Below are 27,376 nucleotides of genomic sequence, written 5' to 3'. Positions count from 1 at the left end.
TCCCAGCAGGCTGCAGCTGTGCAGGCCAGGTGAACACTGCTGAAGGTAATGAGCCATGGAGTGCCCAGGAGCGCTGATCAACCACACAGGGGAAGGAATCTGTGGGGCACAGGGCATCTATAGGGCAGGATCTATGGGACAGAAGGAATCTATGGGGCAGACAGGATCTAGGGGGCACAGGGGATCTATAGCACAGGATCTATGGGGCAGACAGGATCTAGGGGGCACAGGGGATCTATAGCACAGGATCTATGGGGCAGACAGGATCTAGGGGGCACAGGGGATCTATAGGGCAGAAGGAATCTGTGGGGCAGAATTTCAGGATCTATGGAGCAGATGGAATCTATGAGGCAGGATTTCAGGATCTCTGGGGCAGACAGGATCTATGGGGCACAGTGGAGCTATAGGGCAGGATTTATGGGGCACACAGGTGCAGTGCCTGTACGGTACGGGTATAAAGGGTTGCGCTGAAGAACAAGAAAGGGCAGACTCTCGCAGCCTTCTGAAGCGACCTGATGTTACTCTGTATGAGCAGACGCTTGAAGCCTTCTGCTGTGTTACTCTGTACGGGCGAATTAAAGCACGATTCTCTGCGTATCGTGCACGTCCCAACCGTGCCACACGCTGCCACACCGACACCGCCGGCGGGCCGGCACCCCCGAGCTGCCAGCGCGGGCGCCTGCGCCCGGCCCGGCGGAGCGCGGGGGCCGAGCCGGGCCGGCTCCAGTTCCCTCAGCCGGGCCCGTTCCGTTCCCTCAGCCGGGCCGGCTCCAGCCCCACAGCCCGGCCCGTTCCGTTCCCCACAGCCGGGCCGGCTCCAGCCCCCCAGCCCGGCCCGTTCCGTTCCCTCAGCCGGGCCGGCTCCAGCCCCACAGCCCGGCCCGTTCCGTTCCCCACAGCCGGGCCCGCTCCGCTCCCCGGGGCTCAGGCGGGCCCGGCGCAGGCGCGGCGGGCGGGGGCGGGCGGGCGCGGGGCTCCGCCCGGGCGGGCCGGGCCGGGCCAGGGGCGCCTGCGCTGCCCCAGCGGAGCCTGGGCCGCCCGTCCCGGCCGGCTCGCTGAGGCTGCGGGGGGCTCCGGCGGTCCCGAGCCCCCCACCCGCCGCTCCGCGGCCGCCTCGCCTGCAGCTCTGCCGCCCCTCCCGGGGGCTCCGGGTAAGCCGCTCCCGCCTCGTTCCTCCGGGCGCTCCGCATCCTCTCCCCGCCCTCCTCTTTCCCTCTCTGCCTCGCTCCCCGCGGGCCCTTCGCCGCTCCGGGGAGCGGGGGCGGTGTGCCGGGGGCTGCGGGCCGGGGCTCCTCGGGGCCGCAGGGTCCCCGCTCCTGCTCCCGTGCCGGTGGCTCGGGCCCCCTTTGTCCGCTGCCGGGGATGCTGCCGGCCCGCTCGGGGCCACCGCGGTGCCACGCCGGTGCCACCCCCGGCCGAGCCCCGGCCCCGCTCCGTGCCCATCGGGGGCTCCGAGCGCCCATCCCGGGTAAGGGCCCCGAGCACCAACAGGTGCTTTGGCACCGATACTTTCGCTTTTCTTCCCCTTGCTTTTTTTTTTTTTTTTTTTTTTTTTTTTTTTTTTTTTTTTTTTTTCCCCTGGACTCCTTTCAGATAATTTTTCCTGGTTTGTTCTCTAGGCGGTGAAAACCGCCCGTGGCTTTTACACCTCCCACTCGCAGCCGCAGAGTGTCTAGCCCCATCTCCGGGGGTGCAGCTCCCCCATCTCCGGGGCGCAGCCCCCATTTCTGGGAGTGTAAGCACTCATCTCTTGAGTCTAATCCCATATCCAGGGGTACTCTCAGAGTGTGACCCCCCCATTTGTCTCTGCTCTTGCATAAAGCCGTGATTCCGCCTCACATAAAGCCGTGATTCCATCTCAAAAGTCTCCAGCTGGCGATGGTCACCAGCTCCTGTCCCACGGGAGCCTGTGAAGTCAGCACACACGTAACTCCTGTCTGGGAAGGAGGAGGTTGGCAGGGCTCCGTGGTGATGCCTCGTAAAGGTCTGCAAAAAGTGAACAGAAAGAGTCATTCGAGTGTGCTGGCAGCGCCCAGGGTTATAAAAACGGGAAGTGTCTCACCTATTTTGTCTGCAATTTCTAGTAATAGTTGCAAAACTCTGTTACCTTACTGCGAGTTGTGTGGTGCACAGGAGAAGCAGGGTAAGGTGTAATTGTACATTTGAAATCTTTGGGGTTTTTTAATGTATATCTGGAAATAGAGGTGGGGTGTTAAATACACTGAATCTGCTACTGTTTGGGGGTGCCACACTCCAGTATTTATAAACTGTATTCTCAGAAACAGAATATTAATATATATATATCTTTCTTAGAAATAAATATGTCAGATACTTACACTAGGATTTGGGTTTTTGGATATTTTTTAAACTACAACTTGTTCAAAGGCAGTGATCCTCTGGATTTGGCTGAATTTCTGTGAGAAAACATCTAGTAAAAGTGCTTAAGGGCAACTAAATGCCCTTTTTGTTCATTCCTCAGTTGCTCTCTTATTGGGATGACTTTCAGGATTTAGATAGATTTCACAGCAGAAGAGCCAGTGGAATTATTTCTGCAAGGGTTATGGGAAGAATAACTTCTGGATTAGATGTTTCAGTGTGATATTCCTGAATTTTGAGCATTCATTAAAGATAGATTGTGGTGGGAGCAATAAACATTTGCAGTGCTGGCTGAAATTGTGGTTTTTGAGGCACAAAGTTTCTTAAGTTTCCTTCCCTCTAATTTCAGATCAAAAAATGTTCAAAACAGGAAGTTTGACTTGTACCTTTTATTTTGTAAGACTTTTCCCTGCTTAGCTTAGACTGGTGGTGGTTGTTGTTAAAATCTGAACTCTGTGATTAAGCATCACTTAATGGGTATGGATTCTTGTTTGAAGATTATTTGTCATTTATAATGTTTTCCCTTCTCCTTTCCTGCCAGCCATGGCCATGACAGGCCCTACACCGTGCTCATCCATGAGTAACCACACCAAGGAGAGAGTCACAATGACAAAGGTGACATTGGAAAACTTCTACAGCAACCTCATAGCTCAGCACGAGGAGCGAGAGATGAGGTAAAAATCCTTCTTGTTTCCCTTCCATACTGGTTAGGAGCCAAACTTTATATTGAATTGATTTCATTTTAAAAGCAAAAAGAATAAAATTACAGACTGGGTTGTGTTGGAAGGGACCTTAAAGCTCATCCAGTTCCACCCTTTCTCATGGCAGGGACACCTCCCACTGTCCCAGGTTACTCCAAGCCCTGTCCAGCCCGGCCTTGGGCACTGCCAGGGATCCAGGGGCAGCCCCAGCTGCTCTGGGCACCCTGTGCCAGGGCCTGTCACCCTCACAGGGAAAATTCTTTCCCCAATATTCCATCTATCCCTGCCCTGTGGCAGTGGGAAGCCCTTCCCTCTTGTTCTGTCCTTCCAGAGCCTTGTTCACAGTCCCTCTCCATCTCTCTTGGAGCCCCTTCAGGCCCTGGAAGGGGCTCTGAGCTCTCCTTGGAGCCTCCCCCTCTCCAGGCTGAGCATTCCCAGCTCTCCCAGCCTGGCCTCAGCCCTTGGAGCATCTCTGTGGCTTCCTCTGGACTCTCTCCAGCAGCTCCAGCTCCTTCCTGGCCCCGGGGCTGCAGGTGGGGTCTCACCTGAGCAGAGCAGAGGGGCAGAATCCCCCTGAAATGCTGCCCATGCTGGGGGATCAGCCCAGGGGCACGCCCAGCTCTGCCTCAGCAGCACCCCCAAATCCTTGTGCCATTCCCTGGATTTGTGCTGGGATTGCCCTGACCCGTGTGCAGGTGGGCAGTGCAGGGAGCCAAGGAGGGGCTGTTGAGAGGAGTCACTCAGTGCTGGGACTGACCTGAGCCTGGGCACCTCTTTAAGTCCAGTCCAGCAATGGACTGCCCTGAGCTGTGTGGCTTAACCTTGCCTGGAACCCTTTAATTTGCTGAATATCCTCAAGCTGTAGCACTGGGACTTCTGCTGTTCTCCCAGCTTGCCACGGTGTCTATAACCAGAATTTGGAAAATGGTTCAGTGTTGGTTTGGCTTTGCTGCTTAACAAGCTCCCCAGGGAGCTCCCCAATGCCTGCTCACTGCAAGAGCTGCAGAAACAAGGAAGCAATTTAGAAATAAATACTAACGTGCAAAGGTATTTGCTTCAAAGCTTCTGATGAGTAAAGAGAGACTGAGGTCCAATTCAGGTGGAAAATATCACTGATTTAATTAGTTTCTTTCTCCTCACACAGCTCTTACCTTTAAAATTTATTTACTTATTATGAGCCCTGTTGTGTATTCCCAAAAATGTCTTTTTTTTTTCTGTTTAGGATCAAGGCCTTGTCTGAACAAACAGACTGGGCTTTATAAGTTACATGTTTTTTGTAACAACACATGTCTGTGGGTGTGTAATTTGGAGTTTAAACTGTGTTGACACTGTACCCTGAAGTGCAGATTGACCCTGTTAGGGATATTTGGGGGAATTTCAGCATGGCTTTGGCATCACTCAGTCCTGCTGAGCTGTTTAATTCTGTGTATTGCACAGACTTTGCTGCTGGAGTTGCTGGGTTGAGTGTGGGTTGGGGTCACTGGTACTTGAGCAAGGGCATTTTCATTGTGCCTGATTCTGAAGTGATAACCCCAAATATTATCACATCACAGCAGCTGCAGAGAGCCCCAGGAGACAGGAGAAGGTTCTTGCAAAGAATGACTTGCAGAAAGAGAAGGAATTTTTTAGATTTGTAATGTCCCACACCACCAGGCCCTGTTCAGCCAGCTGTTAATGTGACTGGCACTGGGAAAAAAGTTCCCAGAGGAGAATCATTACAAACGTCCCCTGAAGTCATTCCCCTTCTAAAGTCTTGCTTCCTCCTTTCTTTTCTTCCAAATAATCCCTTTGTACTAAGACTGTAAATATTTCTGATTCTTTAAGGGGCACATCATGTACAGACAAGTTTCCTCTTCCCAAATATTTTGAGTATTTCAGGGATTAGGAAAGCTAAAATAACTTTTCTCATCTTGCATGTGAACAGTTTGAGATGCAATTTTAGATGTGTTTAGATACCAATTCTTCCTGGAATAAGTGAAATTTTGGTGTTTAAATGCTTCTTATGGCTCTGGCCTGAAGTGACTTGCCAGGCTGTCAGAGAGACACGAACAGAACCCAGATCTATCAATTTGTATTTGTGTTCAGCAAAAATGTACTGCATAACTTGTGGAACTCAAGGCAGGTTTAGTTTATTAAAATCAGAGAGGACAGGGTTGGAATTATAAAACTGGATAGCAGATTCTTCAGAATTAATTTCCTGTCTGAGTCTCTTGTACATCTTTACCCTCGTAACTTGCTGGCACAGAGCAGAGGCTGTGGATATGTGCACCTTGTTAAGAAACAACATTAATGATTCAACCTGGGGGTTTTTTCTGATTTAATTTAAAAAGCAAGGTTAATGATTCAACCTTTATTTTTGTCTCTGCTCTAGACAAAAGAAACTAGAACAAATGATGGAAGAAGAAGGCCTGAAAGACGAAGAGGTAATGAATATGGAAAAACTATCTTAATGGTTAAATACAAGAAATTTTCTTTTTCTAAATGGAGATCTGGGATGTTTCCTTGGAATTGCTGTGGCCCTGTGGAACCCACCTGCAGAGCTCTGACTGGGGTCTCTTAAACTCTAGAAAAGAATCAGGAGGTCAGCACATGCACAGAAGGAGACGGAGTTCCTTCGCCTGAAGAGAACCAGGCTTGGACTGGAGGACTTTGAGTCTCTCAAAGTCATAGGCAGAGGAGCATTTGGAGAGGTGAGTCCAGAGAAAATGGCTGTGTGTGTTTTTAACTGGCTCTGGTGTTTGTTAAAGACTTGCTCAGTTTATATAAAAGCAAAAGGAACAACCACAGATTGACTTTAGCCGAACAGTCACGTGCAGCTTTTTTTTTACCTAATAAATGCTGGTTTCCTTTAAAGGAAACAGAATGATGTTGAAAATGATCTGATGGACAGCTAAATATAGGTTTGCAGTGGGTTTTAAAGGTGAACTTCTGGGGCTGGACTTGGGGAGGGGTGGAGGGCCCTTGCAAAGTCTCTTCTGGTGGTCTGAAGGGGCTTTGGACCACCTGCTTTAGGTGTTGTCTTTTTTTCTGATTTAGAGATGGGGTAATTGAGAGGTGTTTTAAAAACTTTTATTCTGTTTTTAGTCTCATGTGAAGGGTGAGACAATACAGATGTTATAATTTATGCTATCACAATCAGAAGTTAACTATTTGTTACTTACAATAAGTGTTTCTTGGTCTATCAGTTTTTGCTACCCTATGTTGTAAATGCTTTAAAGCTAGTTATCTAAAATTATTCTTTGTGGGTCTTACTACAATGTATTTATTTTAAAACTTATTTCTAAATCTGTTTTTCTCTCAACAACGTTTATCCTATTCCATAATATTTCTAAGTTAATATTTCTTATCTCAAAGTTTACATACAAATGTATACTATGTGAACTTTCTATTAGATTTGTAGAGAATTCTTAAAAGTTTATTTCCTACAGGTGTGAATCACTTATGGTGCCCTGTAAAAATAACAGCAGCTCTTAGCATTAACTGGATTTTCTGCCATTGCTGTGCACTGTGTGATGCTTCTTTTGTTTTACAATCTGAGATGATTTCATGCAATGGAAGCCAGGGGCTTGATCGCCAGCTTTGTGAGGAGCTGTGCTGGGAGTGCTGGCTTTGATGCAGTCTCTGTGTGCCCCCAGGTGCGCCTGGTGCAGAAGAAGGACACGGGGCACGTTTATGCCATGAAGATCCTACGCAAGGCTGACATGCTGGAGAAGGAGCAGGTGAGGAACACCCCGAGCAGGAGCTGTGCCGTGCACCACTCGGGGTGTGTGCAGAGGAGGAATAGGCTTCTGTGCTTTAGTAGCTAACAATTCTGGGGGTTTTTCTGTCTTTTCTTATAGAGGAAATAAGTCAGAAAAATCTCTGAAGTCACACTTCTTTTCTAGTGGGCTCTTTCAACACAAAGTCCTGTGCAAATGATTCAATGCAGGCTTCAAGGCCAGTGTTTTACTGCACTTCTGACTTACAGGATTGCATGTAAATATCAGAGATAGAACTGCTGGAATTCAGACTCAGAGACATAAAGCAGCAGCATTTAACATATTTAAGGCTTTCCTTTGCTAGTACTTCTGGGTATATAATGATCTGGGACAGTCACATGTTCAGCACTGGGATGAAGCTCTTGTATTTTTAAAAAGAGATCTAATGATTAGGTGTATTTGTAAAGAATTGAGATTTTTGTATATAGGATTTATATAATGTATAGGTTTACTAGGTGCATATATAATAGGTATAAAATATATGTATATAATCAACCACATGTTGAAGTTCTGATAGTGTTTCTGCCCTTGTGCAGAAATTTGTCTTTTGTCTTCTCAATATTCAATGCTGTTCAGAATAATAATTGAATTGCCTGTGAAATAAATGCATTTAATAAAACTCACCCAATGCACTGTGTCTGTCCAGGTTGGCCACATCCGTGCAGAACGGGACATCCTGGTGGAGGCAGACAGCTTGTGGGTGGTGAAGATGTTCTATAGTTTCCAGGACAAGCTAAACCTCTACCTGATCATGGAGTTCCTGCCTGGAGGTAACTCTGGAACACAAGGGCTGCCCTCCTTTTGTTTGGGGATTGCTAATTCCTTCATTACAAACGCAGTCTGGGACTAGAGTGCACGTGGTGTTTGTACTGTACACCTGGAAGGGAACAAGATTTCTGCTTTTTAGGGTACTGAAGTGTTTGGGCAGGCTTGAGGTTTCCTGTTTGGGTCTTCAAGCTGCAGGTATTTAAACTTAGCTTTAATATTCTTCTATTTAAACTTGGCTTGAATATTCTAGTTCCTACCTTTGCTGTGCCCTGGCTGTCTATAGAGCCAGAGCATATCCAGGTTTGGCAACCTCTGACCTGCTGATTTTAGCTGAATGCAGCAGAAATAGCTTTTTTTCTATAAATGTCTTCAAACTCAGTGAGAGTGGAGCCCGTGTGTTCACCTCTGGGGGTTTCCAGGTGACATGATGACGTTGTTGATGAAGAAGGACACTCTGACAGAGGAGGAGACACAGTTCTACATCGCTGAGACCGTGCTGGCCATTGACTCCATCCACCAGCTGGGATTCATCCATCGTGACATCAAACCAGACAACCTCCTCCTGGACAGCAAGGTATGGGCTGGGGAGGAGCCAAGAGGCCTTGTGATTGCTCATATTGACCTGAAGGGGTGTTGACAGTTGTGGAAGAAGATGGTGCTTCTTTATTTAGCCCTGTTCCTTCCAGCTTTTGAGGGATGTGTCTGCCAGATTGCCTGGGAAAATCCCCAAAAGCCAGGAGAGACCCCAGCTCCACTCAGACCTTGAACTCTTCTGACAGCTGTTTAAATTATTTTTGGCTATTTCAGATGCAGTTTAAAGCACGTGGTTTCAGTTCCCTCTTAGGCAAAGCTGTTTCCCTTTTCTCTCACATCTGTTACACTCCCACTTGCCAGCTCTGGTCCTACCAAATGTGAAGGACGTGGCTGTTCCAGTAGCCAGGCTGAGAGTGGAGAATCCCTCAGGATCAGGGTGTACCCCTGAGGGCTGCCCGGGCTGCCTGGTTATTGCAGGCACTTTGCAGAAATCCCAGTTGTTTCAGTGCCCTCCTGTTGCTCACTCCAAGTTTGCCTAAAATCAAGATTTCTTGGAAAGAGTTTGCCAGCAGTAAATAAAGGCTTTCCCACTACTATGCAATGCACTGTTGGAATTACTGCAGAATCCCAGGATGGTTTGGGTTGGAAGGGACCTTGAAACTCATCCTGTTCCACCTTTCTGCTGTCCCAGGATGCTCCAAGCCTGTCCAGCCTGGCCTTGGACACTTCCAGGGCTGGGGCAGCCACAGCTCCAAGCAGTGTGCCCAATTCAGAATGTTCACCTCTAGACATGACTACATTTAGGACTTTGAGAAGGAGGTATATTTTATATATACACTTCTAAAAACTGCTTGTAGTCAGTGTGGTCACATTCTGCACCAGAACAGATTCAATCCCTGAACTGAGGGTGATTTTTATCTCCTGGGGCCAATACACAACCCAGGGCCTGCAGCTGCCTCTGGAGATGTTCCCTTTCACCCTGAAGGGGTTGGGAACTTGCAGAGCAGAGGTTTCCTGAAGTAAGTTGTCACTGGGCTTTCTCTGTGGAGTAGCAATGGAAGTATTGATGGCTTCATTCCCTGTACACATCCAGTGTGAGGTTTACACAAGGAGGGCAAAGGACATTGAAGGGAATGGAGCTGGGGAAGGGTCTGGAGCACCAGGAGGGGCTGAGACACCAGAGGGGGCTCAGCCTGGAGAAAAGGAGGCTCAGGGGGGATTTTCTTGCTCTCCCTGACAGGAAGGTGCAGCCAGGTGGGGATCAGGCTCTTCTGCCATGCCTCAAGTGAAACAACGAGAGGAACTGGCCTTAAGATGTGCTGGGGAGGTTCAGATTAAATTTTAGTTTGTTTTTTTTTCACTGCAGGAGTGGTCATGCATTGGAATAAATTGCTCAGGGAGGGGGTGGAGTCACAGTCTCTGGAAGTGTTCAAGAGGCATCTGGATGTGGCACTTGGGGACATAATTCAGAGGTGTTGATGGTGGTGTTGGGATCTCTTCCAACCTTGCTGATGCTGTGGTTTACTATGATAATGCCTTATATATTTTTTGTTTTGTTTCGTTTATTTCTAGGGCCACGTGAAACTCTCAGATTTTGGTCTGTGTACTGGACTGAAGAAAGCCCACAGGACAGAATTTTACAGGAACTTGAATCACAGTCTTCCCAGTGACTTCAGTAAGTTCTTTGGCTCCAAAGGGTATCTGGTTGGTTGCTCTTGGGTCCTGACAAAACTCATTTCAGTGTGAGGGTGTGGCTGCAGTGAGGAGTCTAATAATCAGCTTTACATCTTGAGGTGGATTTTCATTTTCTGTAAAATCATTTCAGTTACTTTAAACCCATTTTCATTTCCAGAAATCTGTCTCAGAGACAGACTCTGTTGTGGCCTTTGCATGTGTAATGAATTGAGAACTCAGTGAGTTGGTAGCTGCTGCCTGGATCTCAGGTGTTACTGACATGAATAAACCAGCACAGTCTCTGAATATCCAGGATTATTCTGGATGGGAGGAACTTGGATCATGGAGTTACATCAGCCCTGAAAGCATGGTTTGCTCATGAAAGGCTCAGTTAGATATTGCCCATATTTCATAGGTTTGGAAGTTCTGAGAGATTTAGGTTTGGGGTATTGACACACATCTTAAATGAGACCTTTAGTGTAATGGTTTGGGGGCAAAATATATTGGGTGAGCAGGAGGATTCAGTCACAGCTATTGAATCTCCTTCAGCTTTCCAGAACATGAATTCCAAGAGGAAGGCAGAGACTTGGAAGAGGAATCGCCGGCAGCTGGTGAGTAGGTTCCACCTGCTTGGAGATGTTCCTGCTGAGGTGTTGCATCCACGTGGAACATGGATTTACATGAAGTTTTGAATGCATCTGAGTTCTGGACAATCCTGAAAGGAAAAGATTCAGGCATTTTTTAAAAAGAAGAGGAATGACTCTAGTTTGTCCTTCATCCATCTGCTGCACAGCTGTGACATATGTGCTAGAGATAGCACTGCCATAATTATTTACATGGATATCTGAAGTCTCCCAGCCAAAACTATCAGTTCTTGCCACTTCCAGTCTCACAAAGGGCTGCTGACCCATTCCAAGGTGACCCATTCAGGACAGTGTTACCCTTCCCTGTTTTCCTGGTGCTATTTTAAGACTCTATCACGTGAAGATGTTCATTTTGTCTTGGAAGAAAGACTTTAAACACCTTTGCTAAAGGATCTCAGAGACAATCTGGTGTCTTCCTCAAAATAATCACTGTTGTATAAATTCCTGTCTCTCCATGTCAGGCAGTTTTCCCTGCAGATACATAACTGATGGTGTTTGTTCCAGGCTTTTTCTACGGTGGGAACCCCAGATTACATTGCTCCTGAGGTTTTCATGCAGACTGGATACAACAAGCTGTGTGACTGGTGGTCCCTGGGGGTCATCATGTACGAGATGTTGATTGGTAAGGAGCAGGCAGGGCAGGCTGTGGGTGGGAATGGTGGAGCAGGACATCATATTCATAGAATTCATCTGTATTCATAGAATCCCAGACTGGTTTGGGTTGGAAGGGACCTTAAAGCTCATCCCTGTCACCCCCTGCCATGGCAGGGACACCTTCACTGTCCCAGGTGGCTCCAAGCCCCATCCAGCCTGGCCTTGGGCACTTCCAGGGCTGGGGCAGCCACAGCTGCTCTGGGCAGCCAATTTCTGTGCTTGGGGTCAAATTCTCAGAGCATCCACTCCTTGCCTGGTCTCTGAGGTGTGTTCTGGCTTCAGGAATTAGTTTTGCTCAATCTAAGATTATATTTTTGTTTCTTTTCAGGTTATCCACCATTCTGCTCCGAGACCCCTCAAGAGACGTATAAGAAAGTGATGAACTGGAAGGAGACCCTGACATTTCCTCCAGAGGTTCCAATCTCTGACAAAGCAAAGGATCTTATTTTAAGGTGCCAGCCCCATGGTTTGCCAGTTCATACAGCACTAACTTTCTTGTCTTGTCTCTGTATTCTGTGCCTCTCATGGCTCGTTCCACATGATGCTACAAACTGTTACACACATGCATCAAATGCTGAACTCCTTGTCAAATACTTTTGTCTCTCAGGCCATTTAGTGGTTCCCTGACTAAACTGTGCTAAAAAGGAGCTCCCATGGAAGTGCTACTGGCAAAATATTTCTGCTCCTTATTTTGCCTGGAGGCTTCTCATGGAAGGACACAAGTTCAATCCTTTTGACAGAGCTGACTTCTTGCAACAGCAATGATTTTGCCTTTGTATGCACTGGAGCATACAAATGTATCCCAGTGCTTGCTGACTCATTTGTACTTCAGGATCTATTCTCAGGACAGAAATATAAATGTCTGGTTTCTTAGGCTTTATATGTTCTCCTTCTCTGCTCTGGTCCTGAAATAGAAAGGTCACATTATCCTGTTGTGAAGGAACAGCACATCTGAACTGTGGCATTGGACATGACATTCCTGTACATAACTTTGTGTGTTGGTTTTGCTGTGGAAGTTCTTAGTCTGCTCCATTTATATGTTAAGAAACTGCAGCAGTATCAGTTCAGAAAGCTGTTCCATTTCTGATGGAATGCTTTCGTTTTCATTCTCCCTTCATTTTCATTCTTCCTTCCATCCCAGATTTTGCTGTGAATGGGAGCACAGAATTGGTGCATCTGGTGTGGAGGAAATAAAGAGTAACCCATTCTTTGAAGGGGTTGATTGGGAGCACATCAGGTAAGATGCTTTGCAGAAAAGCAACTGCTCTTCTCTAGGGGCTGCTCAGGCCAGCCCTGGTCTGCAGCAGGGAGCAGCTGACTGGCATTTATCACATCCAGCTGTGGGTGAGAGCCTTTTGTTCTCTACCTGAAGCTTGCTGAGGTTTAGGTACCTTCAGTCTTGATTCTGTTAAGAAATGAAAAGGGGCTGAACTCTGCTTTGTCTGCCTTTGAAATCTCAATGCTTCATCTGCTCTTCTTGGCAGAGAGAGACCTGCTGCAATTTCAATAGAAATTAAGAGCATTGATGATACCTCAAACTTTGATGAATTTCCAGAATCTGATATCCTTAAACCAACAGGTAAATGATTGTTTGATTCTCTGTGTAAACCTTCCTCTTCTCCTGTAGAATAATCCTTCCTGTTAGTCAGATTGTACTAGATGCTGATTTTGGTTTTTATCATGACCAAATAGCTTGGAAGCCTCGTGGTGCAGGGGTGCAAGCTGGAATTTGGGTTCCAGGAGATGCAGGGAGTTGCCTGAGAAAGGGCAGCTCTCAGAGGCAGCAGAGCTTCCAGAAAGTTCAGATCTCAGCAGGGCTGAGAGCCCAGTGCTGCCAGTTCCCCTCAGAGCTGATTCCTGCTGGCACTTGGGGTGGGGAAGGGTGGAACTCAAGGGGATGTTTTGCTGTGAATCTCTGAAGCATCACAGCATAGCCACACATTTGCTCAGTGAGTTTAAGAACAGAATCCCAGACTGGTTTGGGTTGGAAGAGTTTAAAGCTCACCTCACTCCGCTCCCCACCATGGGCAGGGACACCTCCCACTATCCCAGGTTGCTCCAAGCCTGTCCAGCCTGGCCTGGAACACTTCCAGAGATTGGAGCATCCACCACCTCTCTGGGCACCCTGTGCCAGTGTTTCACAGCTCACACTGTAATAAATTTCTTCTATGTGGTCTGAATCTACCCCCTTCTAGCTTACAACCCTTGTGCCATGTCCTGTGTCCCAGCAGTTCTTTCCTGGGGTTGAAGCATGAAGCTACATCTGCATTTAGGATATTTTTTCCTTTAGAAACATTCATCCAGTGTTTTGTATGAAAATAAACTCTGCAGCTCCAAAGGATAATTAATTCTGTTTCTTCTATGTCTTCCCAGTGGCAACAAGCAACCACCCAGAGACAGACTACAAGAACAAAGACTGGGTTTTCATCAATTACACCTACAAGCGTTTCGAGGGGCTGACGGCCCGAGGAGCAATTCCATCCTATATGAAAGGAGGGAAGTAACACAGCTTTTCCTGGGACTTCTGAGCCATGGAATTCTCTTGCTGTACTTTGGGTTTATACCCGTAAAAGAACTTGTTCTTTTTTTTTTTTTTAAGGAAACTTGAGGGCTGTCAGCTCTTGGAGGAGACTTCAGGACCCTGTTTTGTTATACACCTTGTTGTTATTAAGGATTTTTTTTTCCCTGCGCCATTGAAAAATTCCCCATGTTTGCATCATCTCTGCTGCCAGCACCTTTTGCTGCTTCAGGAGCAAGAGTTTTTTTTATATTCTTTGCCAGACTGTCCAGTCCATTGGGAAATGAGAGCAAGCTTTCCCTTTGGCATTGCAAAGCATGGGATTCCATAGGATTGCATCCAGTCCTGCATTAAGTGACAAACTCACTCTGCCAATTCTGCCAGCACTGTTTGCCCAGCAGTCGAGGACTCCAGGACAGAGGAAACAAAGCAATAATTGAAGCTTGAGACAGACAACTCTCCAGGAAACTGTCTAGTAGAAGGAGACAACTCGGATTGCCTTAACCTTACTTTGTAGTGCTGTTTTGATAATGCTCCCTGGAAGCCTCTTCAATAGCATTTCTCAGCTCTGTCACTGTGGCCCCCCGTTCTGGTGCACTTTACTTTTGGTACTAAGTGACCCTCAAGCCATTTAATATTTTTTCTAAATTAAAAAAATACACAACACTCTTTCCTTCCTAAATAGTGGGAAAATGGGCCATTTCCTCCACCGAGCGCTGAGTTTTTGGTTACTGTGTGTCAGGATGGATCCATAAACAATGCAGATAAACTACAGCTGGTCACATAAGTGGGTCTGGAATTAGAGCAGAGGGAGGGAAATTCCAGGATCCTGATCCTTGGTGGGCAAGTTGTGCACAGCTGGGCCAGCTCTGAGGTTCCCCAGGCTGGCTGCTGCTGTTTCTCTGCTGCACCTCCAGTGGTTTAAAGGCCAAAACCCAACTTTTGTGGCCTTTTTGCTGTTGGTTTGGAGCAGAACAGGATCAGAGTGTTGCTGATGGAGCCTGCCTGGTGTTCCCTCACAGAGCTGCCCTGCTGCCCTGGCTGTACCACCTGTACCCAGAGTGTTCCATGGATGGTGCTCATGGGGTCACTTTTGGGGCACTGGAACCCAGCGTGTCCACTCGTTGGCTGTTGCCTCCTCTAATTTATAGAAGTACATTCAGTTCTGATCAGGGTCTCTCCAGGAGAGCCCCAAAGTGCCTTTCCTTGCCTAAGCCTCTCTCAGAAATGACGGCATTTTGGGAGGGAGGATTCTGCTGAGCTTTTCCTAATTTGTTTTTCTAATCATAAGCTCCATGTTGTGCCCATGTGTAGTTAACTCTGCACTTCCAGAGGCAGGTGGCATTAACCCTTGGGCCTGCATGGTTCCATTCTGGAATTTACAATCAGATATCAAAAATACAATTCAATGAGTTTTCTAAAATGGTGTCTCAATTCAAATTGTCTTGATTCCTGCAAACTTCTCTTGGTGCTGAACACTAACTCTGGAGTACAAACAAGACAAAGCTCCAGTGATATTACACAGGAAAAAAAAAAAAGGCTTCCAGGTCTGTTTAGTCCTGACTTTCTCAATTAGAAAATGAAACAAAATGGATTTGTAGTGGAATTTTTTTTTACATAGGTGTTTTTAGGGAATGTTTCCCCAGGTGTCTCTTGACTCGAGTGCCATCCTGAAGGACTGGTGGGGACTGCCAGCACTGCCCAGAACTGGTCAGGGTCCTCCCCTCACCACCCCTGTGCTTTTTGTGCATGTCCTACGAGTTTGATTGCCATAAGCAGTTCAGGCAGCAGTTGGATCCTAGCAAGCTGAAATGCAAAGCCAGCCTTAATCAGAATTCCCAGGATCTCTGTGGTCAGAAGGGCTCACTCGGGTGAATGAGGGCTAAGGGAAGGAATGACTTACAGGATCAGGCTGTCATCAGCTCGTCCCCACACCACATTCTGCTCCTTTTTGACTTTGCATGAAGGACTGATACCAGCTTCTCAAACTGTTCCATCCTTATCCTGCAGTTTCTTCTAGCCATTTAAAAATGTTGCCTTATAAACCATTGGAATTAATCTAAGACCATTTTTTTTTCAATTCCTAACAGCTTAGTTACTGCCTTAAAATAAAAACAAAAATCAAAATCCTTTGAAGCTGCTGTGGATTAGGAACAAATGATTTTGAGATAATAGCTGCATTCTTAGCCCTTTACTGAAAGGGACCAGCATTTTTATTTATAAATACCAAAGATGAAGAAGAGAAACAATTTTAAGTTGTGGTAAGTTGCTGTGAAAAACCAACTCTCTAGTACTGTGTATTGTGCATTTTTAGTGCTGTGTTTGAAGTGGGACCCCTCAGGTGTGTCCTGGAGTCCAAGGTGAAGTTTTCAATGGCACGAGGAGCAGTTGGGTACCTCATTCCTGTTGTCTTCCAGCAAAAGTTGGATGTCTGAATCCAGTGCTGCTGGACACACCTTTGCAGTGGGAGGTTCTGTATCCCAGGTGCACTGTAAGCCTGCATCCTGTTCCAGTTTTTTTACCAACATTAGGGAAAAAAAGTGTCTCTTAGAGTATCTCCTTCCCAGGATCCATACTTCACTGCTAACAGGAAGGATTTTGTATGCCTGTTACATCTCCCATGGTAGCCAAATGTTTTTACATTTTTTTGTGTTTTGAAGTTCTTAGTATCTTTACCTCTTCTTTTTATTTTTTAAGCTGCAGTTGCTGGATTTGTAGAAGTAAATCTGAATTTCCAATGGATCTGAACACTTTATGCTGCCAGTTCATTTCTGTATCATGCCTAGCACAAAGCTGCACTAAGTGTTTCTTAGCACTGTGCCCTGACTCTGCCTTAACCTCTAAGTTGAAAAAGTGTTCTGTAAATATTTAAAAGCTGTTACAAAATTGCACTGTACAATTTGGCAGGTGTAGTCAACTTTTTATGGAGCGATCTCATTGTGTTGTGTAAATAAAATCCTCTTAGTAAACACACCCTTGTTGTTATGCTGTGTTTTACAAACAGGAATCAGGGAATCCTGGAATGGTTTGGGTTGGAAGGGTTTAAAGCTCATCCATTCCCAGCCCCTGCCACGGCAGGGACACCTTCCACCATCTCAGGTTGCCCCAAGCCCCATCCAGCCTGGCCTTGGGCATTGCCAGGGATCCAGGGGCAGCCACAGCTGCTCTGGGCACCTGTGCCAGTCCTGCCCACCCTCCCAGGGAACAATTCCTTGGCAGTATCCCATGTATTCCTGCCCTCTGACAGTGTCCAGGTCCTGATGAAGAGTCCTCCACTTTTCCTGTAGCCCCTCCAGACAGTGGAAGGTGCTGTGAGGTCCTCACACAAATCCCACCTTGTTTGAAGTGTCAGTGCCCTTGCCTTCATCAGGAGAAGCCTGGAAGCACACCCAAGGCTGAAGATGGAAATCAAAGCCAGACCTGCTCCAAAGCTGTTTTCTTCTGAAGACCAGTAGGTAAAAGTGAAGAACACTTTTTACAGCACTGACCAAAACCACTGGGGCTTGTTAGAGATGCTGCAGTCCGTGGGGCAGGGAGTGTTGTCTGAGCTGCCTTAGAGCATCACTGCCATGAGCTGTAGGGATGAAGGAAACTTTGAGCTCCTCTCAGCACAAATGGTGGGAACACCTCCCTGCAAACCAGGCTCTGATGCCAAACTGCTCCTGAGACTTTGGAATCACAACCCACACTTAATGAAGCAAGGAAACAAAACCTTGTTGCTCTCTATGCCCTGCCTGTTCTACTCCACATTTAAAACAATTTTTAAAGGAGCCAAACATGTCAGAATTCATACTTTAATAGAGAAACCATACATCTGAGGTTCATACACAGCACAGGAGCACTTCAGTACATCTAGAGTAAGACAAAAGTTGACCTTGTACTTGAAGTAGGTGACTGTGAGAGGAGGAAAAGCAAACACTTTTCAAATTTAATTCAGTGTTCCAATGGAACTCGCTCTACTAACAAAATTTAAAATCCAAAATTATTAATTACTTGGGAAAGCCAGTAAACTACAGTGGGTAAGTAGTAAAAACTGCATGGAAATCATGGGAGCTGGATAATTTGCATTCCATGCTGAAGGTCCAGGGAATCACAAACTCTACAGGCACTGAGAGCCTGTAACTCCCAAGGGGGGCTGCTGCAGTTGAATAAACTGCCTGAATGCTTCCAGAGGCCACACTGACCCTGGGCTCAGGGACACATCAGGTGGGATTTGCTTTGGCTGGACTTGGTCCTTTAGCTGTCAGATCCCAAAAGGTGCTGCTGAGGTGCCACTCCCAGCACCTGATGCCTTGACACAGTCCTGAGTAGGACTCTGAACAACACCCACACTTCAGTCTTCAGAGCAGAACGTGTGGAACCCCCAATTCCAGCTCAGCTGGGCAATACCAACACTCATCTACTTAAACCTGAAATAAACAGACACTGGAAAACACAATCACAGAGCCTGGGGCCATCACTGCTGGGCACTCAGGGCCTAGGGACAAGTTCCACCACTGCTGGGCTCACAGTGCTTCTGTTTTCTGAGGAACAGCTCATCATCAAGGCAAGGACTGGTGCTGGTCTGGCCCCTGGTGGAGGTTCATGGTCCATGTCTCTTCCTTTCTCTACCACACAAACAGCAATTCATCTGGAGCAACAATGGAGTGTCTGCATGTGACCCCAGCTCTGAGCAGCCACCAAAGGACACTTCTCTCCACTGAGCCAACGACACACAGGGAGGAGTTTTCAAAAGTAGTCAAGAGAAACTTAGGCATCTGAACACCTGGGATACTTAGGAGCTCCTGAAATATTCCCACAGGCACTTCTTTTTAGAAGAAATCTATTTGCTGCACTTGGGAAAGAAGCTAAGAATGGAAACACTGAGAGAATGGAACTTGTATCCATACCAATGGAAACTAAAATGTGCCTTGGCAGAGATTTGTTACTTGCAACTAAAAATTTCTGCTTGATCTTGTTATGTTACTTGCACTGAAAACCACAAACACCTTGGCAGCAACCAGCAGCAAACTTCACTGCTCAATCAACCATGCACTTGGCAGTCAGAAGGAGAACAATAAAAATTTGCTTGATGTTGCAGCCTGGCAAAAAAGGATTAAACTTTCTAGGGCCAGACTGACACCTAAACCTCAGTTTTGCCAAGTCTGACCAGATAACAACACATGCAATGCAGGTTTCAACACCTTTGCCAGAGCACTGACCTGCCCAGCCTTGTGAGGAGCTCTGTCTCTCTCCTTCTTGAATGGTTTCAGCCTTTCTTTGCACCAGCACCATGTTTTAAAACTCTGGTTTGGGTACACAGAGCCTTTACAAAGCCATCAGAAGGGATGGCTTTGTGAGGCAGCCCAGTTCTGAGTGCCCTCAGCTCAGCTGGGGCAGTGCAGAACGTGCTGTGTGCTCATCAGGGGTTAAACCAGCTCCCACAGGGAATTCCTGCATGTACCTCCCACAGGGAACTCAGTGCTGCAGGAGCAGGAGCAGTGAGGCTCCAATCCCCCTGAGCTGAACCAGCCTGGAGTGTGCCTGCTCTTACAGTCACAGCTTTGCTGTTCCTGAGCCCAAACTCCCAGAGCCTTACACAGACCAGGATAACACACTCAGAGCACCAAAGGACAGCTGTTCCCAGGTGTGTGCATTTTTCTCTTCTTAGGGTTGGTTTACTATTGGTATTTTTTACCTGCCTGACAAAAATGGTTCAGTCAGTTCCGAACTGGGAAGAAAGCAGCTGGATTTTTAAAGCTGCAGCAGCAGCTCCTTGGAGAGTCTACAGCAATTCTGACTAAGGTTGGTGAGACCAAGGATTTTACTCAGGTAGTAAACTGGGAGCTCCTCCATTGGCTTTATTTGTCTTAGCAGGGGGATGGAGAAGACAACTCAAAGTCTTCAGTATGCACAGTCACCTCTAGAAAGCTTCTTACATCTATTTGGATATTAACAGATTTCTTTTATTGGTAAAATATCAGGTACAGTCTCTTTTGGGTTTTCCTTCAGCATGATCTACTCATTTTACTGAACTTAACAGAAAATATCCCTAAAAACAATGATTCCATCTCATGAAGAAGTACAGACAGGGAATTCCTGTGAATATTCTTCCTATGGAACTGGTTCCTCTTTCCTAGGGCAGCAGCACACCACGCTGGATCCAAAGCCAGGTGGCAGTGCAAACAGATTCCTCCATGCTCAGGGTTTGCTGTCACACTGTGCTACATTTCTGCTGGTTGATATAGAATATCATTTGTCCTGCTTTGATGTTCACTCCTCTGTAACTCACAAAAACAAAGCTGTGCCTAATGGTAAAGGAAACCTTTGTCTTGACAGGCCCAGGATTTCCTCTCTCATGTCACACAAGACGTTTCCACACACTTGTGCTCTTCTTTCAGAAGTTTAGATAAAATATTCAGCACCCACAATCCGGAAGCCTTTGTAGTAGAAACAAGAAGTCATTTCTTTTTGTCTGAGCAGACGTTGCTTTTGATTGCACAATTAAGACTATGGAGTGTGGCTCTTTTATTAACATGCTTGAAATATGACAAGGTAGTAAGAGCATGGACGAGGATAAAGCACCTTGCAGGAGTCTGTGTCCCAGCAGCTGGGATGACACTACGCCGAGAGGCTCCCACATGCAGCAGGACTCTCCACCCTGAGCCGCGCTAATCCGGGAGATCGTTAACAACCATTTGGGAGAAGGGGGCGTTCAGCCTGTCCAGTTCATCCACTTGTGGGGGGTGATGCATGATAACCTCGTGGTCCTCTGACACATCATCCCCCACCGTGACCAGGTTTGTCAGGGATTTGCTCCGAACGCACTGGAAATCCACGTGGCGGCTCTTGCCCTCCTCCTTCTCCCAGGACATCTGGATGAACGGCCGCTGCACGTAGTTGTAGATGACCTCGGAGCGGCCACCGGGCCTCCTCTTCACCTTCTCCTTGCACGTGGGGTACCCTGGAACACAGACAGCCACTCAGTTCCGCTGCACCTCCCTCACTCACCAAGGGACAACAGGATTGCAGAACACACAGGCAGGAGTGACTGTGGGGTCCGGGTGGGAGATATGCACAACTCAGCAGACAAACGCTCAGATTCCACATTTAGCATTACTGGCTTGCAAAATACTGTTTTGTTTTCCCCTGAAAAGGAGTCCTGGAAGGCCAGGCATCCTTCAAGAAGGAATACTTAAAGCTCCAGGAGAAGCTTTGGAGCTTTAAGCTTTGGCACATCCCCATGTGCCAAAAGATGAACCAGTGAGGATGAGAAGGAAAAAGGGCCAGATAAATCAGGAGGGCTATGAGGATGTCATGAGGTTATGTGGGGAGAAAATGAGTCAAGGCTGAACATGAGCCCAGGCGGGCAACAAGGCCATGGGCACCTGGGCTGTAGCTGCCATAGTCTGTCCAGCTGGCCCAGGGCAGTGATTGTCCCCCTGTGCTGGGCACTGCTGAGGCACCTTGAGTACTGCACTCAATTTTGGGCCCCTCACAAGGCAGACATTGAGGGGCTGGAGCGTGTCTAGGGAAGGCAATGGAGCTGGGGAAGGGTCTGGAGCATCAGCAGGGGCTGAGGGAGCTGGGAAGGGGCTCAGCCTGGAGAAAAGGAGGCTCAGGGGGGACCTTGTGGCTCTGCACAACTCCTGACAGGAGGGGACAGCCGGGGGGGCCTGGGCTCTGCTCCCAGGGAACAGGGAGAGGATGAGGGGAAACAGCCTCAAGCTGTGCTGGAGGGGTTTAAATTGGACATTATGGAAAATTTCTTCACCAGGGTTGTCCAGCCCTGGCACAGGCTGTCCAGGGCAGTGGTGAAGTCACTATCCACAGAGGGATTTAAAAGACATGTGGATGTGGCACTTGGGGATGTGGTGGGCTTAGCAGTGCTGGTTTAATGGCTGGACTCAATAACCTCAGAGGCTTTTTCCAATCTAAATCATTCCATGATTCCCTGACAAGAGGGTGCAGCACTGTGTGCAGGCAGCCTGCAGGTGCTGCACAGCACCAGCCATTCTGTGAGCAAACACAGCTACTATAAAAAGAAGTCTCCCAGGACAGAGCACAGCGTTCTCTAAGCTCCCTAAGGGAAAGCTTGGATCAGCAGGTGGAGGCATTTGACTCCTGTTTCCTGTTTACTCATTCCTAAGGAGACAAGTCCTTCTCGTACATGTTATGTACCTTTCACTTTCCTTTAAGCCCCCTGGCCAATTTCAGTGGAACACAGTAGAGGTAAAAGAAAAACACGCCGAGTTTTAACTGGCTTCATAAAGATAGATGTAAACCACAGAGTAAACAAGGCAATGCCTGGAGTCCAGCAGAAAGCAGGCTGTGCTGGCTGTGGAGTCACCTGGGGATGCACTTCCCTGGCTGGAGCAGCACGTTACCTTCGATGCCAATGCGAATGTTCTTCAGGCCCCGCTCCTTCAGCACGGCTTTTGCCACGTCCCGGTTCTCAATGTACTTGAAGAATCTGTACAGCTTGGAACTGTAAAGGACTTGAGAAATAAAAGGGGTGATTAGAATCAACAAATAGGAACCTGCTTCTGGCATGCCCTGCTGTGCCAAAAGCCAGGTGTGGATTCCAAGGATGACTTCAGGTGTCTGTTTTCCTCACTGGGATTAATTGCACTTCCTTTTGGGAGGCACAGATGCAAATCACAGTCTCGATAGACTGGGTGGTGACGGGAGTGTAAAGCAAAGAATGTTGCCTCATTAAGGAGCCTAGAAAAGGCTTAGGGAGAGGCAGAAACAGGAGGAAAAGTGCAGTGAGTGCTGGGATCAGCTCTAACTAGCCAGGCATCCTGCCTCCAGCAGCACCAGCTCATGCAGAGCACACAAATCAGGGCTCCACGTGCCAGCATCTCCTCCTGCAGGAAGCCAGTTTGGGAATGTGTCCTTTCCTTATGGCTGGGTGGGTGTGGAACAGAGTGCAGAGCCCTTACTTTGAGAATACTCCTCTCCCATGGGAGGTGGATGATCCTCATCCCAGTCCACGGTGTCCTCATCGGTCAGCACCACGATGTGACACTCCCGCTCGCCCTTCCGCGCGCTGTCCACCATGATGGGCAGGATCAGCTCCTCCAGGTAGCTGTCAAACTGCTTGTGAGCCCCATCATTGGAGAGCTCGTGTAACAGAGCACCTGAGGAGACACAGAGCACAGCAGCTTTGCTGCAGCATGAAAATATCTCAGCTCTGCACTTCCCAGATCCATCCGAGAGCACAGGCAGAGTTCTTCTTCAGACAAAATGCTCAGCATATGTTCAGACACATCAACAGCCTCCAGATCCAGAACTGGCAAAGTCAGAAGTGCAGACTGCATTTCAAATGGGATGCAAATTGCACTGCAGAACCATTCCATTCCCATTAAAAACCCACCATGCTCTAATCAATACAGTGAAACAGTAACAGACTGAATAATTAATTCATTATGATACTTAACTTGAATTTCCAGCAACAACCTCTGCCCTTGAAAGTATATTTTGCTGTCTTCCCTGTGAAGGCAGCACTCACCAGAGAACAGGGCAGGAAATTCCACCCACAGCCTGTGTTATGATACCACACACCCCATTTCAGTAAAGTGCCTTGCACAGACCTGCCTGTGTTAAAAGTACTTCTTTTTGCCAGCATGCCCACCAAAAAGCTGCTCCCAATCAAATCCCTTCATGACCAGGAATTCTACTGCTCTCCACACATTTGGTATCCTTGGTTCCTGCTCTGCCCATCAGCCTTTATCTTAAATTATTCATGATTCTCTGGTACATTTTGGATAGGGGTTATAATCCTGCTTTTAGCCTTCATTTTGTTGGCAGTAACAGCAAGCTCTGCTCAGCCTCTGTTAGAAAAAGAGGCTAAAATGTTTATAATTTGCTTTTGGAGCAAAGTGCCTGTGTTCTGTGTTCTGAAGGATTCGGTCACTTTGGATTGAAGCAGGCAAAAGGAAGCTGTTTAAATGCAACTTGAGCCCCAGTGAAATCCATGTGTTCATGCTTAAACTAAAGCTCAAGACTAAGAACTGCACTGAATCAGGATCAGAGTGCTCAATGTCCTGCAGATGATCTCCTAAGAGCCAATTTTTCTCCGTACTTACTTAAATCTTGACATTTGATTGTGTTGAAATCAAAGTTTATGCAGAGGTAATCACATGTGTCTCGAAGGTCTGGGATGGAAATCCCATCAGGGCAGTTAATGATTCCAGTTTTGTAATAATCCTGTGAATAAAAGGACATTTTTTGGAAAGAAAAATTATTAATATCTTGGACTATGGTAATTCCTGATTAGTTCTTTATTTTGTTTACTAATAGTGGAGAGATACTGAAACTATTTATAGCTCTGTGCACAGTAAAACAGCTCTGCTTGCTCGAGAATCTACATCTTTTTGCAGATCCTCTAGGGTCTGATAAATGATGAGCTCCAGTTAAAACTTTTCCATGGCACAGGGTTTCATAATATCATAATAAGCAATATGTATTTATATGCAACCACAAGTTCAGGATACAGCTCAGGAATTACAACAGCAGGACACAAAAAAGGTAAAAGGCAACACAAGCAAATATCTGAAATGCGGACTAATACCAAAGCTATGTTTTTTCTTTAGAAATCACAACGCAAAATGTAAAATGAGAATGTTCCAGGGAGTGCAGCTGCCTGGAGATGACTCAGCTGTGCACATGTGACAAACAGATATTTTTCTTTTCCCCCCACCTGCAGAGCTGCCCTTACCAGCACGGTGCGGAACACGGCCGAGCTGATCCCTTCTGCGATCTCGTACTCGCCCTTCTCGTTTGGCCGGGTGAAATTGTATTCTCTGCCTGGCCCAAACATTCTGGAAGAGGTAAGGAACAGTGTAAGTGCACAAGAACATTGAAATGCATTTATTCCAGAGACAAACAGGTGCACTGGGGTTAAAAAATTTTTTCCTGTGAGGGCGAGGAGGGCCTGGCAGAGGCTGCCCAGAGAAGCAGTGGTTTCCTCAGCCCTGGAAGTGCCCAAGGCCAGGCTGGATGGGGCTTGGAGTAACCTGGGCTAGTGGAAGGTCCCTGCCCAAGACAGGGGGTGAAATGAACTGAGCTTCAAGGTCCCTTGCAGCTGAGGACATTCCAGGATTCTGTGATGAAGCCCAGCAGGGACACAGATACAGTAACTCAAACCTCCACTCCAATCTCTTCCTTAGTAAATAAGGACAAGAGCTGGCTCAGGCAGGCCTCTGTTGCTCTGGCTACTGCACTCCAAGGAACAAGCCAAAGGAACAGATCATTCAGTCCTGGGGCAGAAAATCCCCTGGCAATAAAGCCCTTGCACTGACCTATTCCAGATAACTCCACATGACTCTGGATGCCTTGTTTTACACAATAACCCATGCAAGGGTCAGTGACCCAAGAGAACCCTTTGGCCAGAGAGGTGAAGTGCTGGCAATACAGCACAGAGGAGCTCTTGGTGCAGCAACAGGCTCCAACCTCTCAGTAGGAGCTGAGTGACTTCTTTTTTGGAGAGTATCAAGAGGTGGCAGAAGGAAGGGATGGAGCATTATCATATCCCCCATTCAAGAAGAAGGTTATCAGCTGCAGACAGATGTTCAGCTGACACACCAGGCAAACACTTGGGGAGAAGGAAAAGGAGACCACCTTTGGCTAAAAGTGTGCATTTTTTGATGGACACGGACTAAAGGGAGACTTATCCAGAGAACCACCAACTCTCCATCTGGTCAGGTCTTCCAGGACTCATTCACAGCCAAATTCTGACTGAGGTCACCACGTGTACAGATGAGATCACAAAACAAACATTACATGTTTATTCCATTAAAAAAAGTTAACATTGTCTTGAGGTACTACCTTGAAGGCAAGAGAAGTGACCCACCTTCCCAGCATGGTGTCAGGGTGAGCAGTGAAGATCTGGGGATTCACTGCAAAGCGGGTGCCATCCACCACCAGGGTCACCTTCTCTGGAGCTACTGTCTGGGAACTGCTGCTTGAAGACAATGCACAGCCATGGCGTTCCTGGGTATTAAAATATTCCATCTGTCTCTTATTTCCATCTGGGATATGGCAGTTGTGAGGTTCTTCAGGAGCAGACAGCATGCTACAGATCTGGGGATTCACTGGGCAAGTGTTGTGTCGGCATTCAGAATCCAAACCTGAGGGACACAAACAAACATTGTGAGGGGAACAGAGAATTTATTGAAAAACATCATTTCATAGTAACACTTCCTACTGAAATGAGAAAACTGAGTCATGCAATAATTAAGGATGCCATAACTGTCAGGGTGATGTTAGATGACATAAAACTAGACTGTTATTGAACTGAACCAGCAGCTGGATGTTTTGGTGAGCCATGGTGCTTAATGTTCCCTGTTAAAGCAAGATGGATTCAGCTGAAAAGGGCAGGAACCCAGGCATTAAACAAGGCCAGAAATGCAGACCCAGTCTGCTGGCAGGACTCCCACAGGAAGCTGAGCAGCAGCACACACCTCACCAGAGTGGTGTAAGGCAGCAGTGCCCGGTGCCAGGCCGTGGTGGGCACACAGGACTGCCCAGATGCCTGCAGTGAATCTGTTCAGGGCCAGCTCCAGGCTGGCCAGGGCACTCCTGTGGGATGGTTTTGCCAAGATGCTGAACTCTGCTGTGAACTTCTGACCTTTGCAGCAGCCTGGCACAGGCAGGGCACATACTGCCCAGTGCAAACTGCCCGTGATACTAGAACATTTTCCAAAATATTGCACCCCTTAAAGCCCCAAAAATAATCTCCCTCAAAGATTACGAGGTTGAGGGCATTATCCTTACCCTCAGTCCTGGGAACTGCAGGGCTGTGACCTCCTAACACCACAGAACTTTTTTCTGACTCATGGGCTGCTACAGTTCTGTTTTCCACAGGACAACTGGACTCCAGATTCCTCAACCAGTCTGTGCCCCCAGCACAGTTCCCATTCATGCTGGGCCTCCGTGCTGTGAGGAGCTGGTGGCGTTTCCTAAGAGAAGAGCTGCAGAGAGAATCCAGGTTGTTAGTTTGGGAAGAAACTCCCAAGCAATGAAGTTAAAATCTCTGTATTTGGTACTACAAACAAGGTCCCCCAGACTCAAAAGGCATTTCTTCAGGTATTTAACTGTGTTTCAGAGGCTTATGGCTATGCCCCTACCCCCACCTGGGAAGAGGGGAAAAAAAGATTTTAAAGTAATCAGGGGTCTATTAAATCTATTTAATTTATAGATCTTCACTTTTTTAAAGCTAAGTCTAAAGCCACTGATGTATTTACATCGCATGTGTGTTCCTGCAAATACCTTCCTGGCAACTCCTCCAGACCTCTACAGCTCTTTAAAAGTGTTTATATTCCTCTCAGTCCTGGCCAAATGAGCTCTATAACATGGTTACAGCCTGAAATGTAACATTTTCCCAGTTAACAGCTCAGGCATTGCCTCTTAACCACTCTGAGGTTTGACCAGGAGGTTCCCTGCTCCCAGTCATTGCTTGGTTTTGGTTCTTTATTCCTGATTTATGCCATGCTGTCACACAGTGCTCCCCCCAGTATTTAACCCCTACAGTGCCACAACAAACACCTGGGTGGTGCAGAGCAGCCATGGCAGGAGCAGCCCCACACAGGATGCTTTAACCACTGCCACTCACATCTGGAATGCTCTTCCAGCATATGCAGAGACACAGCTTCCTTTTTTTTCCAAGTAAAATTTCTTCCTCCTTCAATCTTTTAAGACCCACTTCACTCCTTTCTATCTCCTAACAGATCAGATCTCTTTGCTGTCTCTTTCCCTCATTCTCTC

General features: G+C 47.2%; 2 protein-coding genes across 6 annotated transcripts in view; one reads left to right on the top strand and one right to left on the bottom strand.

Annotated features, from left to right (window-relative positions):
- The first annotated feature begins 993 nt into the window (after positions 1–993).
- Positions 994–16,600, top strand: STK38 (serine/threonine kinase 38). 2 transcript variants are annotated; one of them, XM_064399160.1, is made up of 14 exons: positions 994–1,151; positions 2,918–3,050; positions 5,449–5,500; positions 5,645–5,767; positions 6,713–6,796; positions 7,482–7,605; positions 8,023–8,177; positions 9,710–9,812; positions 10,361–10,422; positions 10,960–11,077; positions 11,438–11,561; positions 12,251–12,346; positions 12,594–12,688; positions 13,483–16,600. In XM_064399160.1, exons 2-14 carry the CDS (start codon positions 2,920–2,922, stop codon positions 13,611–13,613), a joined length of 1,398 nt encoding a protein of 465 aa, XP_064255230.1. In that variant the 5' UTR covers positions 994–1,151; positions 2,918–2,919; the 3' UTR covers positions 13,614–16,600. The 2 variants fall into 2 exon arrangements, with proteins under 2 accessions (XP_064255230.1, XP_064255229.1); XM_064399159.1 differs by lacking the exon at positions 994–1,151 and adding an exon at positions 1,994–2,143.
- A 2,950-nt stretch (positions 16,601–19,550) lies between these two features.
- Positions 19,551–27,376, bottom strand: part of KCTD20 (potassium channel tetramerization domain containing 20) — a 28,193-nt gene continuing 20,367 nt past the window's right edge. For all 4 annotated transcript variants that reach the window (XM_064399163.1, XM_064399161.1, XM_064399164.1 and 1 more), the window contains 7 exons: positions 26,387–26,583; positions 25,464–25,740; positions 24,330–24,432; positions 23,698–23,818; positions 22,552–22,749; positions 21,994–22,104; positions 19,551–20,570 (listed from right to left, as the gene is read on the bottom strand). In XM_064399163.1, coding sequence (XP_064255233.1) covers positions 20,278–20,570; positions 21,994–22,104; positions 22,552–22,749; positions 23,698–23,818; positions 24,330–24,432; positions 25,464–25,740; positions 26,387–26,534 — 1,251 coding nt within the window. In that variant the 5' untranslated portion in view covers positions 26,535–26,583 and the 3' untranslated portion in view covers positions 19,551–20,277. The remainder of the gene's footprint in view (positions 20,571–21,993; positions 22,105–22,551; positions 22,750–23,697; positions 23,819–24,329; positions 24,433–25,463; positions 25,741–26,386; positions 26,584–27,376) is intronic.

Source organism: Passer domesticus, chromosome 25 (assembly GCF_036417665.1).
Source record: "Passer domesticus isolate bPasDom1 chromosome 25, bPasDom1.hap1, whole genome shotgun sequence".
Taxonomy (NCBI): domain Eukaryota; kingdom Metazoa; phylum Chordata; class Aves; order Passeriformes; family Passeridae; genus Passer; species Passer domesticus.
The sequence above is the reverse complement of the archived record's forward strand: the minus strand, read 5'-3'. Positions and strand labels throughout refer to the sequence as shown.